This window comes from Elaeis guineensis, chromosome 16, assembly GCF_000442705.2.
Source record: "Elaeis guineensis isolate ETL-2024a chromosome 16, EG11, whole genome shotgun sequence".
NCBI lineage: Eukaryota > Viridiplantae > Streptophyta > Magnoliopsida > Arecales > Arecaceae > Elaeis > Elaeis guineensis.
This window is the reverse complement of record NC_026008.2, coordinates 41,512,337-41,532,217: the sequence shown is the minus strand read 5'-3', so window position 1 is coordinate 41,532,217 and position 19,881 is coordinate 41,512,337. Positions and strand designations below refer to the sequence as shown.

The window sequence follows — 19,881 nt, the reverse complement described above, 5'->3', positions numbered from 1 at the left end:
GATGAAGAGGATAGTCTTGAGACAAGTGTGTTAAAAGTAGATTCAAATGTTGTGCAGCTTGAGGAAGAGGCCAATGAAGATAGTGAAATATGATTTGTTGTGGACATTGAATTTTAGTATTTTACATGGTTTGATGTGATGAATTATTAAATTAATGATGTTTGAAATTTTTAATTTCTACTTTATTAATATTTTGATTGAATTTTTGAATTTTAGATATTTGAATTGATGATATTTCAACTTTCAATTGAGGATATATTGATTTTTTTTATCAGATTATTGATTTTTACTTTGAATTGAAAGCAGATAAAATACTCAATATATGTTGATTCTTACTTGATAGTGTTATCAATGCATAGACTATGTTAGTTGGTTCTTTACTTCAAGTAAGCCATGAAAAATGAATTGAGCTAAAAAATATCAGTATTCAGAAACTTTATGAAATAAAAGAAGAAAAGACAGAGAGTCATCAATAATCACGGACAATTAGCTTTCTTGTCACTTGAATATGCAACTTTCATTTTTTTTTCATAGAACAACAGGACAATCTCTATTTAACTGAAATTCTACAAGCAATTCACGCATCAAAGATCAGGAGCAGTCAAGTTTTGAACATTCTTTTTTTTCACTTTACTCTTCAGTCATTGAGGTTCAAGGCTCATGGGCTGGCCCGGCCCGGCCCTTAAAGGACTGGGCTGGGCCAACTATATTGTATTCCATTTTTTGGCTGGATCTAGCCCGACCCAGCCCATCAAATTTTAGATCCTTATGTGCTGAACCGGACTAGCCCATTTTGACAGTACTAACGACGGTCGCATGTGCTGGCCTTACATTCCGTCGCATCTCATGGCTAACGCCCTCCAAACTCCTCCGTTAGTTTATAAAAAAAAAATTTTGGCCTTACATTCCATCGCATCTCATGGCTAACGCCCTCCAAACTCCTCCGTTAGTTTATAAAAAAAAAATTTTGAGATACGCACCAACCCAATGAGAAATCGAATGGGAGCTAAAATCCAACCGGACAAAGCCTAATCTACCTCTATAAAAAAAATCTTATAATTTTATATTTTTATCTCTAAAAAAAAATCCCTTTTCCGAGGTCAGGCTTCAAATATTGATTTTTCGAACGTTAAATATGATAAGAAAGATAAAAATGTACATCGACCCCATCACAATGGCTGACATTTAGATTTTTCATAAACATGCTGCAAAATTTCACAAAAACACATTCCAACACGTGACGATACGTCATCGTCTGGAACACTTCGAGCATGCCTTTGAAGACTGACTTATATGCAAATTTATTCCACCAGGCAGGCAAAGAACGCAACAAAGGCTTCCATGGTAGGATGCCACGTAGCATTGGCTAGAAGCAAATTAGACTGCAGGCCACCATTATCATCTGATAATGGTCTGTGTAAGGCAAGTTTATTGCCATTGGCTGGTAACATGCAGTACCCTTTTTTGTTTTTTGTTTCTTGTTTTTTGCTTTTGTTTTTTTTTTTTTTTGACCATTCACGTACTTTCGGAATGCACAACAATCAGCCACCGACTTGAACAAAAAAGCATCATAAATCCTTTTATTCTTTGATATAACAGTTAAAAACTTTAAGCGCACAAATTTAAAATCTTGTTTCACTGCAAAGGTTCGAGTTGAATGGGATAAAACAAAGTCCCTACATATGAAGTCAATTTGAAAGACCAGTTCAATGCCGCAAATCATTTCCATCATTAATCAAACCACTTGGTAGGTGTCTGTAATCATCTGAATCCTCTGTGAAAACTTTGGTGGAGCATTGCTTCTAAGCGGCATGACGCTGACCACCTGCAGCAAATTTGCAACTCTCAGGTTAAAAACTACCAAACAGTTTGACACTTAATTCATCTTCTCAGCGTTAAGCAAATACAACACGCCAACAAGTACAAAAAAAATATTATGGACGACCAATGTTTTCTGAGTGCTTATGTCTTAGGCCTGCCACATCAGTCAAATATATCATCATTAAGTGATAAGCATTGGGAGCTTTCACTTCTAAATCTGATTTCTATACATGAAGCAGCTAGACCATATTCTTATAAGTATAGACATACAAATAGCTGATAAATGATAGTCAAAAGACCGAGCAAATAAAGATTCCTGATAATAAAGAAACCCAAAATGTACTTTGGGTTTTCCTCCCCCATAGGCCATTTCTCCACTTGTGAACAGCCTCATTATGTGTCATGTGAAAACAAAAGAACCTGATTTATTTACAAAAACAAAGTAGATTTGAAAATCTATTCACTGTTATGCCTGCCTTTTAGTAGCTTACACTGATAAAATCCTAGAAGGTCTTCAACATTAACCAACAAGCTTCCTTCCATCTATACAGGTTTACTTTTGTGATCCGGAATCTGGATATAATCCGCTAAAGATTGGAAAGAAAATCATACAACCAGCTCTCCACACATGATCCATCAAAGTATGAGAACACAAGTAGCTCACAACTTAAAATCAACCCTAAAAGTGATAAAGTTTCTTGAGGTGAAGCAGGACTCGGTGATAACTTTACCCTTCTCTAAACAAACATTTTATGCTCAAGGATGAAACAGGACACATTTTCCAAGAATCCACATTAAAAACAATATAAACAACAACAGAAGCCCTAGAAAACGTAAAGTGTCTAACCTTCACATCACTAAATGTGTTTGCAGCAGTAAATCTGATGTTAATGGGGAAGAATACTGATGGGTCGGCTGGAGGCACAACAAACTCCATTGATCCACTGCCAAGAATGGAAAGCAAACTAATTGGTCAATATCTAGCATCCATGAGTAACTGAGTTAAATGAATCAAAGCATATTAACACATTAAATGAAAACCACAAGCTTGCTATACCTGCGATTGGATTGGTCAATAAGAACAATAGACCACTCCAATGTGGAAGCCCTTGGGTCATACCTGAATTGAAGATATTAAAAGAATCAACTGTTTGACTCACAAAAAAATATAGCCGTAAAAAATTTTGAAGTTATAAGTAGAGAGCCGATAAAGCCAGTATTGCCACTTTCGTATGCAGCCACAAGAAGATTTAGCATGGCAATTTAGCATCTCCTATTTCGTCCCTACTTTCACTAGCGCTTCATGCTTAATCTTCTATCTCCTATTACTTGCCGTAACAAGTGCATTAAGTTTCACATATAACCCTTGCTCTTTAGGCATTTATTTCATCCAGAAAATGTCTTTTATTCCTTAATTAAGTTTTGCTTGACAAATTTCATGCACCAATTGAACTATAGATATATTCTCCTAGTTATAATTTAATAGATATGACTGTTCGTGTGAGATGGCTCAAAATCAACATTTTGAAAGTGTTCTAGGACTTGTGCCTAAAGACCCCTTTATTTTGTCTCTTATTGAGTATATGAAATTCCTTTATTTTGTCAGCACTTGTACCTAGAGACCCCAATATGGTATCCACAAGGATCGTTCCTTTTTTAACAGAAAGCCCTATTGTCTTATCTAATGATGGTTGAAAGGTCCCACTTCTTGGATACCTCAATAAGAGATCGACCTTGCTGCACAAATAGTCCATCTGCATTACAAATAGTGATCACAGGCTAAAATTTTGAATGTCATGCACCATTGCATCTAAATCGAACTAAGAACCAAGGTGGTCACAACTATTCTATGTGGATGAAGGTAGCTACAAACCCAAAAACAATTTCATCATGCTCAGTTAAGATCACCCAATGAATCAGGGTATTGTGAGACTAACCTTCAAAATGCTATCTAATCCAAAAAAAAGGGGAAAAGAATAAAACTTCAAATGGTAAGGAGCAGAGATTATCTGCTAACTAGAAGCTTATACAACCAAGCCAGTTGCAACTCAAGACTAAAAGGAGGATAAATTTCTAATATAAGCATGGGATAACACATCCAGTGAATGAGATTTAGGTTGTCAAAACATAAAAATAAAAATAGAATAAAATTCAAATGACTGGTGATCAGTCCTGAAAAAATGAACATAGAAATCGATGCCGATTCAGAAGAACAGATAAAAGTTCACCCAAAAACTCCTAGTTTAGAGAGAGAAGGAAACCATAAAGTATATGAGATGCTAGAAACTTATTAAGATGTCAGGTTACCTATGCATATAAAACTGCCATCTAGTTTACTGATAAGTTGAAGTCCCTTTTGATTCTGTCAATTTTCATCATTAGAGGGAACTAAATTTCAGAACACTTACCTCCATTCTCCATCAATCTGCCTTACATTTGGTTGCTCCCGAAGTGCAGGAAGAGGTATGGATATCACAACATTTCGCAAGTCAAACATTTCTGAAGCTTCATACTCAATGTTAACAAAAGTTTCATTTCCAGAAACTGAGGGCCAGCAGTTGACTGCAGATAAAAAAGTAAATTAATAAAAATCCAAGAATAACAAATTTAAATCATTATTGATAGTTCAATATATTTACTCACCAGTTAATGGCAAAGAGGCCTCATCCATGCCCTGAATTCTCCATTTCATAAGACCAACATCATTTTGACCAGTAGGGAAGGGCCTGTTTGGATCTTTCAAACCTATAATATGCTGGCTGTTAAATAACTCTTTGTTGATGTTCGGATGAGTTTTGAAGCTAAGGCCTGGTATGTCCTGGTTCTCAATCTGTAAATAAGATTTTAGAAGAAAAGAGGTCTTAACAATTCTACAATCAAGATGTTTTAGGACAAACGAAGACAAACTAAGATTACTTCACTAAGCAGAGTTTTCAGACACAGATATGAGATTTGGCAGGCATAAACATGCAAACAACCAATCATTTATTAAAACATAACTAAAAATTCACAACAATAATTGCCTCTTTGATATTCTTGCAACTTCAATCTCTCTCCTAATCTCACCTTTTAAATGCCAATAGAGAGTGTACTGATCAACGAAAAAAGAGTGAAGAGATGTTTCCTCCGGTCTTGTATAAGGTTTAGATTTTCTTGCCAACCTTCCCTTGAACTGCAACTTGAGAACCAAGATGGAGATGACGAATCTACGCTCTAAATGATTTTCACACATCTTTTAATTGTCCAGCATATATCAGCCTACATTTGATATTCACCATAACTAAAGCCAAATAGATTTCCCATTTCAATGCCAAAAAACATTGACTTTAACACTAAAGGCTATATGGAAACTGTAAAGCTGATACCAAGTAAATAGGTTCAGACTTGTACTTTGTTATCATAAAATGATCCCAAGAAGATGCTATGTTGGGGGGAATCGGCTGGCAAATTCACATCCTGAAGTCAATATATGTAAGATTAGGCTAGTTCATGTCTATCAATGACAAAATGCTTCTTTTTACTTAGTCTGTGGAGAACATCCTTTGATGTATCTTGAGAATTGTTATTTTCCAGTCAAAATGTCTTATATTAGCGCTTACTTTACAACCCTTAAAGTGTAATACCACTTCTTCTGATTATTTGTTCCCCCAAGACAACTCAGAAATGTTAGAATTCTACAATTTGGAAACTTTTATTGGATTATGAAAAAGGAAACGGATTTTGCAAGAAAGAAAAAGTAAGATACATATGGTAGTGACTCAAGGTGATAGGAACAAATACAAGAAAGTCCTTAAAAAGGGGAAATCATATAAGAAAAGACAAGCATTTAAGCATAGGAGTAAAACATGATACTAAGAAAAAGAAACAATTGGTGAATCACAATTTTTACAATTAATTAAATTACCCATAATTTTGATTAAAATTAGTTTTTTGTTATCTCATGGTAAGCAAGAAGTCTTTTATGAAATCTTTAATAGTCCAATAAAATCCAATACATAATCAAAAAGCCAACAATACAATGTTTGGGAAAATGAACTTCTGTTGGCAACAAATAACAACATAAAATGTCCTCTTGCACGTGCATGCAAACAAATGTGCAGAGAGAGAGAGAGAGAGAGAGAGAGAGAGAGAGAGAACCAACCTGAAATTGAATAAACCCATCTTCTTGGTTAAGAATTTGGAGAGACAAGGTGCCTTGAACGTCAAAGTTACTAACCCCCCATCCCTCTTAATCATTACATTGAGCCTTTCTTCAATTGTCAATGTAATGGGATCAGTCGGTGGAAGAGGCGCCTTCGACTGCACGGCACTTGGTTGCACATCCTCAAGAATGACTTCTCCTTCAGCCTTTAATGACTCTAAAAATTGATTTGTACGTTGCATTTTGCCTAGCTTCATGCCAAGGCCTTTTGGAGGAGCAGTAGCTGATGCAGAAGGACGACCTAGAGATCCCAATTGAGTCTTCAGAAAAAGAATTGGCTCCAAAAGAAACTAACAGTCAAACATTAAACAAACACTAACATCACCAGTTAACAATTTGGATATATTTCCCAGTCAACATACATTTTTACTTTGAATAACAGAGACCATTACACATCTGGCAATAGAATTCATGCTATAAATCGAAACAATGTTAACAACAACTAACAAAGAGAAGGATGGTAGTTGCATATTATTGCACTTAATAGGGAGGCAGCAATTTTATAATAGCAATAAAAGAAAAAATCTTCAATATATGCTGTGTGAAGTTCTGCAGTAGACTTTTCAGAAATTATTTGCAGTAATATACAGGTTTCAATAAGTTTACCAAGCCTTTGACTTGTTCAAATTAATCTGCAGAATACATCACAGCATGATTTGAATATATCATATAACAGGCCATATATGAAAAAGACGGTATTCAAATTATGGAAACTTTAACCCATATAGTGAGATAATTCTGCCTTAACTCAAGCATAGAACACATTAACACTAATAAGCTTAATCACTAAGGAAGCATGTGACCCAGGGTTCGCCGTACCGGGCCGAACCGCCCGATACGGGGCGTACCGAGCCGGACCGGTGCTCAAATGGTCCGGTTCGGACCTTTTTTTCGAGAAACAGCCCGAACCGGTACCGAACCAAGCGGTTCGGTCCGGTTCGCTTCCATACCATCCAAAACCGGACGGTATGGTCCGGTTCGGTGTGAACCGAATCGTACCGACACCTCATGTGCCAAAAGTGACGAGGGGGGGAGGGGGGTCGGAGATCACATACATAAAAAGCCTTACCTGCTTTGGAGTTCTCTGAGATGTCTCAGAGAAATCCCGAGGGTCCGAAGGTCTCAACGAAATCGTTGAGACCTCCGAAAAATTAAAAAAAAAAAAAATTCCGTCAAATTGCAGGAGTGGTTCGAGGAGAGACTGATCTTTGGCCGGAGGTAAGATAATGTGTTATTTTCTTAGTAAATATTTTTTTTTTAATTTTTGTTAAAAATAGGATAAGAATGAGAAAGAATGAAAATAAGAGAAAATCATGCCAAAATCTTGTGATTTTGGGATGATTTAATTATATATGATAGATCTTTGAAAGATCTACACGATGACACCAAAATTATTAATTTTTGTTAATTATATATTTTTTAAATATTTTTAAATATTTATTAATTAAAAATTTTAAAAAAATTTAAATTTTACGAAAAAAATCAAAATTTGAGAATCATGTTTAGAATGATTCAAACTACTTAAATCTAATTTCTAATTTTTTTTCAAATATTTGAAATTAAAAAAATATTTTTTTTAATTATTTAAATTTAAAATTTTAATTATAAAATAAAAAATATATAAAAATAGTGTTATATTTTAGTTAATTTAAAAATATTATTTGAAGCATATAACATATTTATTTTGAATTTATAAATTTTAAAATAATTATTCAAATTATTTTAAAATTATATATAATTATTTTAATTATCGTTAAACTATCGTTGTTTGTTATACTTGCATATATTTATAAGAAAAAAATTTAGAGCATGACGTTCGTTCACTTTAATTAATCAGCTATTTTATAGTATATATTTATTTATATAAAAATTATTAAAAAAATAAAAAACCAGTGTTAGTTTTGAAATTGAGAATAATGTTTAGAATGATTCAAAATAATTGAAATATTTGAATCTAACTTGAGATTTTTTTGAAATTTTTTTTATAAATATTTAAATAGTAAAAAATATTATCAAATAAAAAATATATGTAATTAGTATTATATTACAGATAATTCAAAATAATTAATATTTTGTTATATATGCAGAAATGAGGAAGAAGAAAGATCAAGAGCGTAACATCGGTTGGGATCATGGCGAGATGCTCTCGGCTCAGCATCATTGGAGATGCAAATGGTGCAACACAAAGTTCAAGGGAGGAGTGATTAGGTTGAAGCAGCATCTAGCTGGTGGTTATCCTAATGTGTCGATGTATCGAAAATGTCCGCAAGAGGTCCGACAATTGATAAAAAAGCACTTTGCTGATTCGAAAGCAGCGAAGGAAAGGACAAAGCAGAAAAAGATCGAAGCAGACCGTCGAGCTGCAGAGCCACCTTATCACTCTAGAGAGTCAGAAGAGGCTTCTGCTCCAGATGATGAGTCACAGATTGAGACTGCCATTCATACGAGCTTGGCGGATCAGTACCAGCAGGAGGAGATGGCCCGGTACAGAGACCGATTCGGACTATCATGCTACGAATCAGGATCTGGATCAACGACTGGTAGGGGAGAATTCGAGTTCAGGAGGACTACCTCAGTCAGAGAGCCTGGTGGTAGAGGGAGCAGACGCAGCATGTCTTCTTTGTTAGGAGCTTTTAGCAGTAGGAGGTCCTCCAGAGATATTCCAGCAGGAGCCAGCATTCAGGATTTGGATCCACATGCTTTGTCCAGCAAGGATTCAAAGCAGCAGAGAATTGACAGTATGCTGAAAAAAGATAAGAAGAAGGATATGTGACAAGCTATTGGATCATAGTTTCATTTCAATCATATTCCAACAAATGCAACAGCCAATCTTTACTACCGATCTGCTATTTCAGCCATAGAGGCTGCCGGCCACGGTGTAGATCCTCCAGGACCTAAGGACATCTATGGTCAGCTTCTTGACAGCAATAAGGAGGATCTGCAGAGATGGATTGCTTCTTACAAAAATAAATGACCTACGTACGATTTGACAGTGATGTGTGATGATTGGACAGATCCTATTAGGCGGAGCATCATTAATTTTTGGACATACTGTGATGGAAAAATATTTTTTTACAAATCAATCGATGCTTCAGATAAGATGCACGATGCCACATATATCCTTGATCTGATGGAGGTGATTGATTCAGTGGATGAGCAGCATGTCGTGCAGGTCATCACAGATAACAAACCACAATATAAGGCTGCCGGAGAGTTGCTGATGGAGCAGCGACCGCAGATATACTGGACCCCATGTGCTGCACATTGCATTGATCTTATATTAATGGATATCGGAAAGATTCGCAGGGTGCAGCAGGTAGTGGAGATTGCCCAGACCATTACTAGATTCATCTACAACCACACGGATTCTTTCATTGATGCGGACATATACTGGGGGGAGATCTTACGACCGGATATCACACGATTTGCTACCAACTACATAGCACTTGATAGTCTTCTTCAGAAGAAAACAGCCCTACGTCAGATGTTTGTCAGTACCGAATGACAGGAGAGCAGATATACGAAGGCCGGCACTGATGGAAGTCATGTGGAGAACTTGGTGACGAGTCAGTCATTTTGACAGTGGGCTGAGAAGATAGTGAGGGCTATCAAGCCTTTATATGAGGTGCTTCGCACCGTGGACGGCGAGAGATACCCCCAGATGGGCTTCTTATATTACATGATGGAGAGGACAAAGAAACAGATCAGTGAGAATGATCCCAAGCATGCTCAAGAATTCATTAACATTATTGAGCACCGTTGGGACTATCAGATGGGCAGAGATTTGTATCTAGCTGATAAGTTTGGATTCAAGAATGTTTTAAAATATTTTTTCGAAGCATGAAAATAAAATTGTGCTTAATCAGTCTTGAAATTTATCTGTAGCTTATTACTTGAATCCGAGATTTCAGTATACTATTCCGGAGATAAATATGGATAGCGAGCTTCTTGTTGCTCTTCGCAATATCATATATAAGATAGTGTCCGATCCAGAAATCACGTCGTTGTGTCTGCAAAAGGTATGCTAGTTTAAAACAGATGTAATTATTCAACTGAATTCGATCTGATATATTTATAAATAATAAATATATTTTATTTCAGACGAAATAGTTTAGAGAGGGATCAGACAGTTTTGGAGTCCCATCAGCTGTCGTAAGCAAAAAGCAGATGAATCCAGATAAATTACATATCAATAATAAGCAATGTAGATTGATATGTAATTTTGCTTAATACTATCATCAAATTTGATATATAATTTTACTTTTGTAGCTGAATGGTGGATTCATTTTGGAACGTCAGCAGAAAATTTGAGACATATGGCTGTCCGTATTCTTTTTCAGACGGTCTCTGCTAGTGGCTGTGAGCGTAATTGGTCCACTTTCGCCCTTATCCACAGCAAACAGAGAAATCGTCTGACACAAAAATGCCTCGACGATCTTGTATATGTTCACTACAATCTGAGGTTGAGGCTAAAATATATTCAAGAGGAAGTTTAGTTGAAGTACACTGATCCGACGCTGGATGATTATGCCAATGAGGATGATGATTCGATCATCAGATGACTTGCAGGTCAGCAGCAGGAGCCAGAGCTTGATGAGCCAGGATCCCCTCCACGACCAGCCAGTGTGGTGGCAAAGGAGATCAGGATGGATCCAAGGCAATGAGCAGAAAAAAAAATATTCCACATAGAGTTCCAGCTGATCAGCCACAGTCTGAGGGGACACAAGGGACTCATTCATCATATGACTCGCTATCCGATACATCTTCCTAGAGATTCGAGCGAGAGATGTATAGACGTTCCTCCCGGTAGCCAGCAAGAAGGCATCCATCCTCCCAATCACAGGAAACTCAGTCACAGAGGGGCACAAGGAGGGAAAGGAAAAGACAGTTGCACGTGCACCACTCTCGAGAGTACAGGAGCGATCTGGTTCAGATACGGACACCAGGGAGAGTGATGATAATACTGGTAGTAGTAGCCATGGATCTGATGATCAGGAAAGAACTAGAGGACAGAAAACCACCATTTATGAGATACAGCCACAGGGTGATATTCGATTCATCGATGAGTCTCAGTTTACGCATGTCACACAAGATAGGAATCATGGTGGATGAATCGATAGAGATCGTGGGGAGCCGATTTCATATAGACGACGGACTCCTAGAGGTCGTCCAGCACATGATGCAGCTGCGGACGATCTTGCACGTGGAGTAGGGTCCATGGATGTATTTGGATCATCCTCGCATTATGGATCCTATTATCCACAGCCACCTTATGATCCATATGCATATGGTGCATCCGAGACATCATCTTCTAGTGGTTACTACCCTATGCAGCCTGGAGCAGCTCCAGGATCAGATTTTGCTACTGGCATATTTGGATGGACTCCTCCACAACCGTACCATCATCTCGAGGATACTTCTCAGAGTCAGAATTTTAACGAGAAGTCTGAGATGTCTTACAATCCAGAAAGGATGCCTTATGGGATGATGAATATTCGAGAGTACGGTGCAGCTTGACTAGAGGGTTGGACTGATGTCCCTTCAGACTATGTTGATGATCCAGATATCTACGAGCGTCACAGACACTCGACAAGAAATTAAATACAGAGTACATCTTAAGGTTCGTATATCAGTTATTTGACTTTGTACTTAAATATTTAGATACATTTTAATGCGTATTTTATATATTTTTTCTTTAATTTTAAGATGACATAATTGAAATATAATGTAAATAAATATATGTTTGAAATTTTGGATCCAGAATCTTTGTACCGCAACCTAACTCCAAATTGAACCCAAATATGTCAATAATATGCAATATAATGCCATATTGAGGTTGTATTTATCAATTATTAACTTTAAAAATAAAAAAAAAATGAAAATCGAAAAAAATTGTGTACTGGTATCGAACCGATATGCCGGGGCGTACCGTGTGTCGGTACGGTATGGTACCGGTATCATACCGATCCGACACCGACACGCCGACCGGTACCGGTACAGCGAACATTGATATTGTGACCCATGATCTTTTTCTCAATTTCTGGAAATAGACCATTTTGCAACAAAGTTATCTTGGGGTCTGACATTTCTAGCATAAATTCAGGTTACTCATCAATGTTGAATGCTTTAAACTCCTGGAGGAAAGATTTATATCTTGAAATACTCTTAACAACAATTATCAAAAGCCAAGACAATCAACAAATAGAAAACTAAGAAATATACAAAAAGGAAAAAGATCCATGTACTTCCAGTCACGACAAAAATACATCTCTAAATCAAGGTAATATTTTAGAAGAAAAAAATCAATGATCTCTTAAAAGTTAGAATTAAAATAGTCAGAATTAGCCACCTTTGAATTAAAAGATTGAATATTGTACGTTATTGTAAATCATGCTAACAATATTCATATGAGACTTGGGGCAATAATGTAAACCTTTGGGCTTGCTAGAGAAGGAATCCACATCAGTGCTCAATCCAAATCCAGAACCACTTCCAAAACCGGTTCCACTACTGGAGATACTCATATCACTAAAGCCGCTGTCAAGTTTCCGTGGACCAGACATGGATGACATAAATCCTCCTCTGTCACCTCTGTTCTTTTCAATCTACAAATTAATGTACACAAGAAAATATAAAAATATTTAAAATGTAAAATTAAGTAAATGTCGCTGACAAAATATAGAAGTGAGAGGCATTCATGAAAACTGTCCAAGTTGCAGTTACACATCGACAAACAGCATCATACACAAAAAAGTAAATGTATATCAGTTTTTTCTGAATGTATATCAATTTTTTCTGCATTCTTTTCTATCATACCCTTGATCGTATTAGTTTAATGAAAAGTCGAGTAAAAAACACATATGGAAAACTTGCAGCATGGTGGCTTACTAGAAATAACCTGTAGCTAAACTAGATTTGGAAGCTGCCCTCAGTAAGATGTGAATGTACAACCTTTGGCTCTCTATATTAGATTTGGAAGCTGTTCTCTAGGAGATAGTAGAAGGTGCAATCTTCAATGTAAGTTTCTAGTATGCATTATGCCATTTATGATTCTGCCAATCAAAGGAAGATAAATTGTTCCTTTGCTGGCTAACAGCTACATAGATGAATCTGACGGTCCTCATTGGAGTTCTGAGTTAATAAAAGTCTCCACAGTAATTTGACAATTATCTATTTAACGTGTGTTCAAACATATATCTTAAAGCTCATCCTCACCAACTGCACTCATAAATTTACCAACAAAAGAAATAACACAAAAAATCATCATTCTGACTTATGAACAACTATAAGGATAATCATAGAGGTGATGCAAGGATTAATTACATAGAACATAAACTGCTCCTTTGCTGGTTAATATCTATGTAGATGAATCTGATGCTATCCTTATTGGAGCTCTGACCAAGAGTGACATTATAAAAGTCTATAGTAATTCGAAAATTATCAAAGTCAAGTGTCAGAACATAACTCAGAGCTCATCCTGGTGAATAAATTTTCCAAGTAAAGAAATAATTCAAATCATAGTTGTGACTTATGAACAACTATGAGGAATGAGGATAATCAAAGAGGTGACACAAGAATTGAATTTTAGATATATAGAATGCCAATTACAATTTATGCAGGCAATCATCTCTATAATCCAAAATAAAAATTATGGAGATCATGATAGAAACCCAAAAAAATCAAACCAAGAAAATCCACTACAACAGTTCTATAGCTGAATAAGCAATTTAGGTATATAAAGGAATCAAGGACATCCTTGTGCATTTGTTATCATCTCATTCAGTTGATACTTATCAGGAATACTGTACAATTAAATACAGGTTGAGCAATTAAAACATTCTCTTATATATGACTTCAAAGCAGAATTCCACCATTACAAATCTGGAGCTAGTAGCTGTTATCTTTTGCCCATAATTTTATCTCACAAACTGAAGTTTTTTTTGCTAATTAAGATTGAGAAAAGAAGCAAATATTTATACCTTGCTTTTGTCAATCTCACTTGCTCTTCGCTTCATAACATCCTTCGTTTCGTTAATTTTGCTCTGCATGACCAGCTTATGTAATCTCTCTTCATGACTCTCCATCTCACAGTATTGTTTAACCTGTGCTACTGTCACATTTTCCTTATGCCCCAGAGAGATGGCTTCATCAAAAGCAAATATCAGCTCAAAAGCCATCTTGCAAATACCCTCCTCATCCAAGGAAGGCGAATATTCAGGTACCTTATAACTGCTTAAGGTAATCAACATTTTAAATTTATAACAATAAACACGTATGAGATATGCAGAAGGTTTCAACAAACCATGGTGAACTTAGACCAGATGCACAGACAGAAAAGGTAAAAATCATGACCATAATCAACAACCATTAGCCTATCAGACATTTAGGCAACATTAGACATAATGCATGCACCAATTATAGGGTTATTCAATTTTAAGTAATTTCAGAAAATAATACCCTGTTACAATAAAATTCGACTTCTGTGCATGAGTAATGCATGAATCTAGAAAACCAAGTAATGTCTGCCACCAACAGTCTTCCAACATAAAGTTCACAGGCAAGTATTGTCACCAACATTGATAAAGAATGCAGATTAACATTCAAAAACCAGTTTGCATGCACATGAAAGGATCAAGAAATTATGAAAGATAATCTGCAATTAGGAAATTGGAATGGTTCCAAAGTAACCCCTAAGGCATCAAGCATAAGATAGCATGATATGAACTGCTACCAATAAATGATTGTGCTATTGTATGATGATCCAATATCTTAAGGATACAAGCTTGGATAGTAGTCTCAGAGTCTCCAGGTCTTCAAGAATGTTACTTTGTTTGTTTGTCACAAGTAGCAGATAAAGAGCTTCTATTGGTTGGTAAACATAGCGCACATTCTCAGTTTCAACATAGGTATGTTGTTTTCCTGTTCCCACCAACTTAGGAAATGCTGCAAGGAGTCCTTCTATTCTTATTCGAGACATATCCACAAATTGCCTTGAAACAAGTGCTGCGATGAAGTATTAAAAGAAATAAAAGTCACATGATGGGTTCGTACTAAACAAATGTGATTTAGGATAAAATAATAGCAAGAGAAGCTAATCATGTATAATATCAAAAGTGGGAGTAGATCCAATCAATGTTTTAAATCTCATAGGACAGACGCATCCCAGTTTCACGATGGAAAGAGATGCCCCGCCATCCCGCCCAATCCCAGCAGCCTTCTTGGTCAAGCATTCGAGTAGGTACCCTCTACTCTCTCCCCTTCTTTTTTTTTTTCTTTATTTATTCCTTTTCCTCTTTCTTTCCCTTCTTCCTTCTTTCCTTCCTTTCTTTTTCTTTTCCCTTTCTTTATTTTCATTTTATTCTTCTTTCTTTCCTTTCTTCCTTCTTTTCCTCCTTTCTTTCTTTTCTTCTCTCATCCTTTCTCTTTCATTTTTCTTCTCCTTCTTCCCCTTTTTTTGCTCTTTCTTCTTCTCTCCTGTGAGGATGGGTTTCCAAGTCCCACCTCATTCTGGTCCCTGTTTTCTCATAGGAACAGGATGGTTAGGATGCTCTCCCATCGTCCCACTAAGATTTAAAATCGTGGATCTTATCAAAAAAAAAAAAGCATATAATGAAACCCATTTCAATGATAATGTTCTTCAAAATAGCCACAAAAGTATAGTAGAAATACTAAGAATAAGTAAATCAACCTGATCTAATACTTTTCATAGCCAAAAATTCTACAAAGGTTGTTCAAGTCTATCATCATTGACAAATATTAAATATAATATCAGGTAAACATTTTTGTTTCTAATTTCTTTAGCATTTATCTGGTAGAAAGATGATGAAAAAAAAACAAAGACATCCAGAAATGGAAGTAACCATTAAATATGCCCATAAATTCATGGCTCCCAAGAATTCTTTTTCTTTTCTTCCTTTTAGCATCTACCAGTTTACCTTCCACACACTTTCTTATAATATCTCTTAATCCTATCCCTTAATTCATTCAATTTGTTATTGTGAAGACAAATGCACCGACCTTATTAACTATCTTTTTTAATTTAATAATCGAGTTCTACTGAGCTGACATCCTGCACTAGTTATGAGAGTGAAATAGGTTCGAGTAAAATAATGGGAGATACCAAATAACTTTAAACCACAAATTCAGGGCAACATCAAACTCACCTTTTCCAGACTTAGTTACGATAGATGCTGCAAGAACCACCTGTTCACCAAAGGAAAAAAATGTTCTCAGCACAAAAACTATTGGTCAATTATTTTAGCACATAAATTTTAGGGAGAGGGCAAATTTGTGAAGGTTGAAGAAGGCTTAGTCTTAAAAGGACAACTCAATGAGCCAACTTCAATCAACAATGCCGTTTGTAATCACAACCTCAAATGAAAATAATAAACACAACACTAATAGTATAGTTTTAGCCATTCAGCACACCAACAATGGAAGAAAGTGAGAAATGAGAAGGATAATGCATACCATTTTGGATGAATGAACACCACGAACGATAAGCAATTGTAGGTCTCAGCGAATTAAGCACCTAGAAACAAGGCAATAACGTACCGTCAAAATGCATGAAATCTTCTGGATCAGCGATAAAATTCAAGCAAGTCATACTGAAAAGTTTCAACACATCTCAGTCAGACAAAAGAAAGACAAAAATCAGAACAAAACTTCCACCAAATTCTATAGAAAAGAGAGAATTTACACTCCTATCAGAGCTGATAGAGGTTCAATTTTCTCATTCTAAACAGTTCTAGAAACAATGCTTACAGATCTGAGAGAAAGCCAAGAATTCAGATCTATTATTGCTTTACCCTATATGAAGCTGAAATTTAGGGTAATCGATCCAGCGATGCGATTCGGTGTGATTCCAGATCCGACTGTAATAAAATCCACTACGACATCCTTGAAAACGAAAGCCAAGAGAACTCTATGGATCTAATGCTCAAAACTAAAGATCAACACAAAGACAACCGAGATATTAAAGATCGAGAAAGAGGAGAGAAGAAATCTTGCCTGAGATCTTGGATCTAGAGATCTCAGAAAGAACCGAGAGAGGGGTGGAGGGCGGGGAATCGCGAAGGAGACGGCTCCGGGAGGGAGGAACGTCGCCGGAGGAGATCGAGAACGGGATCTGGGATTCTTCGAACTGGAGGGTGTGAGTTGAAGGGAGAACGGAGTGGGCCTTTCTCGGTGCTCTTGGACGGTTCACGACTCTTGATGTAACTTGTTTGCGGCAGGTAACCGTACGATCGAGTGTGGGTCAAGAATCGGGCGCAGCCGGCGCATGTACGTCTGATCTCGATCGGATGGTTGCGTCTGGTGCTTGACGCGTGTCGATTGCGTTAGATCTAGCCCCGAAAGGAGCTTGCGGCCCATTATGCTTGGGTTTGGAAGAGAAATTCTTTATCCACGGGCTAGATCGAGAAAAGTTATACCACTTCATTGGATGGATCAGCACCGTTGATAAAGGACAGACATTTAATATAATTTATTTTTTCTTAAAATAATATTTTTCTCTTTTTATTTTATTAATATTTGATCAAGATATTATACATTATAACATAACATCGTAATAATTAATAGTCATAAAAAATAAAAAAATAAAATTTTATAACATCATTTTGCATCCCCAGATATAATAAAAAATAACATGACGTTATAATAATAGTATGACATCTTTTTGCAGAATGTCATAATAAATAATGATATAACATTCTATTATATTTTATAAATAATTATCAAAATATTATAAAAAATAATAAAATATTAATAATAATATAATTTCATATTGCATCTTATGAAAAAATAATAGTACGTCATAATATTATCCAAAATATCATATTATTCAATGATAAAAAATATTTTAATTAAAAAAAATTGAAAAAAAATTGAACTATATTAAATATCTATTTTCTTATTCATAACGTTATATAACCCAATCTGATGGACTGATGTATTTTTTCTCCATTAAAATTACCCAAGTTTGGAATTGGATCCATGAACGAGTTCATTCCGTTTGGGCTAGTTGGACATGAGCTATGATGATAAGGGCTAGTTGGATATCCTCGACACCCAAAAGCTTCAAAATGGTCCGGACATGAAATAGTTGCAAGCTTACGAGGAGTTGCGGTGTCCATGGACTCGGACATTTGGTAATTTGCTTGCGCTGCTGCACAAGTAGTTCAATTCCTTGTGATTCGTGAACTACACAAATGCCCTTTGTTCATGTAGATCAAAGGCGTTACTCAAACTAGTTCATGTAGATCAAATGCCCTTGCGCTTGTGAGCATTCTTCCAGCGATTGCACAGTTTGGTGCTCTCGGTTAAGGTGGATCCATGCTTACATGAATAAGATGGATATGGAAGTGGATTAGATCCTTGGTTCGGCTCGGGTGGACATACACTCAAAATATGGCTGCATTGAGAATAATGCTGGCATATTTGAAAAACTCAAGCATAAAAAATTATCAATTTGATATATAATTAAATTAATATAATATATAATTAACTAAATATAGTATATAATTAAATTAACATGATATACAGTTAAATAAATTCTGTATACAGTTAAATGGACACTGTACACAGTTAAATTAATATGGTACATAATTAACTAACTATGGTATACAATTAATTAATTTACCGTTGTACATAGTTAAATAAACACTGTACACTATTAAATTAACATGATACACAGTTAAATGAATATTGCATACAGTTAAATGAATACTGTACACAGTTAAATTAATATGGTACACAGTTAACTAACTATGGTACACAGTTAAATTAATATGGTACATAATTAACTAAATATGGTATACAGTTAAATAAATATGTTACACAGTTAAATGAACACTGCATACAGTTAAATGAATAATATACACAGTTAAATTAATATGGTACACAATTAACTAAATATGATATATAGTTAAATTAACATGATATACAGTTAAATTAATACTTCACACAATTAAATAAATATTGTACACAGTTAAATTAACATAATATACAGTTAACTAACTATGGTACATAATTAAATAAATATGATACATAATTAATTTACCACTGTGCATAATTAAATTAGATGATACACAGTTAACTAAATATGGTATACAGTTAATTTACTAATGTATATAATGGTCATCGATTAGATAAGAGGCGGGTCAGCAAGATGGTCGAAGGCAAAGCCAAAGAGGGCTTTGAAGGCAAGGCCGAGGAGGGCGCCATCGGCGACGATGGTAATGATGTATAGTTAATTTACTATTGTATATAATTAATTGACTAATTAACATGGTATACAATTATCTAACCATTGCATACAATTAAATAAATACAGTACACAGTTAATTTATCATTGTACATAGATAAATAAATATGGTACACAATTAATTTGTCATTGTACATAATTAACTGATTACTGTATATAATTAAATTAATATGATATACAGTCAATTAACTTACCACTACACAGTTAAATAAATATGAAACACAGTTAACTGGCTACTGTATACAGTTAAATTAATATGATACACAGTTAATTTACTATTACATATAGTTAAAATAATATAGTATATAGTTAATTTACTACTATATATAGTTAATTTGTCACTGTATATAATTAATTTACTATTGCACATAGTTAATTAGCTTTCTCAATTAATTTATTGCTTTTCTTATATGGATATGTTTCTCTCCGTTTCAACCCCCCTCCATTTTATCATATGTAGAGAAATGGAAAGAAAGTATGATATTAAATTGAAGATATTTTTATCTTATGAGTGAAAATTAAAGTTCAATTAAAAGTGGATTGAAAGTTATATAAAAAATTAACGGAGCTTAAAAATTAAAATTTGGTCAACAAA

The 19,881-nt window shown here is 35.2% G+C and overlaps 1 protein-coding gene across 1 annotated transcript; it reads right to left on the bottom strand.

The window, feature by feature from the left end:
* Positions 1-1,553: 1,553 nt before the first annotated feature.
* LOC105058926 (coatomer subunit delta-1) lies at positions 1,554-17,221 on the bottom strand. The gene is given in 13 exon segments (XM_010942009.4): positions 1,554-1,825; positions 2,669-2,765; positions 2,879-2,941; positions 4,230-4,383; positions 4,465-4,651; positions 5,963-6,036; positions 6,039-6,263; positions 12,456-12,627; positions 14,002-14,244; positions 14,802-15,025; positions 16,186-16,225; positions 16,493-16,553; positions 17,033-17,221. Coding segments are annotated over 12 exon segments (1,572 nt in total). The 5' UTR covers positions 16,496-16,553; positions 17,033-17,221; the 3' UTR covers positions 1,554-1,735.
* Positions 17,222-19,881: the final 2,660 nt, after the last annotated feature.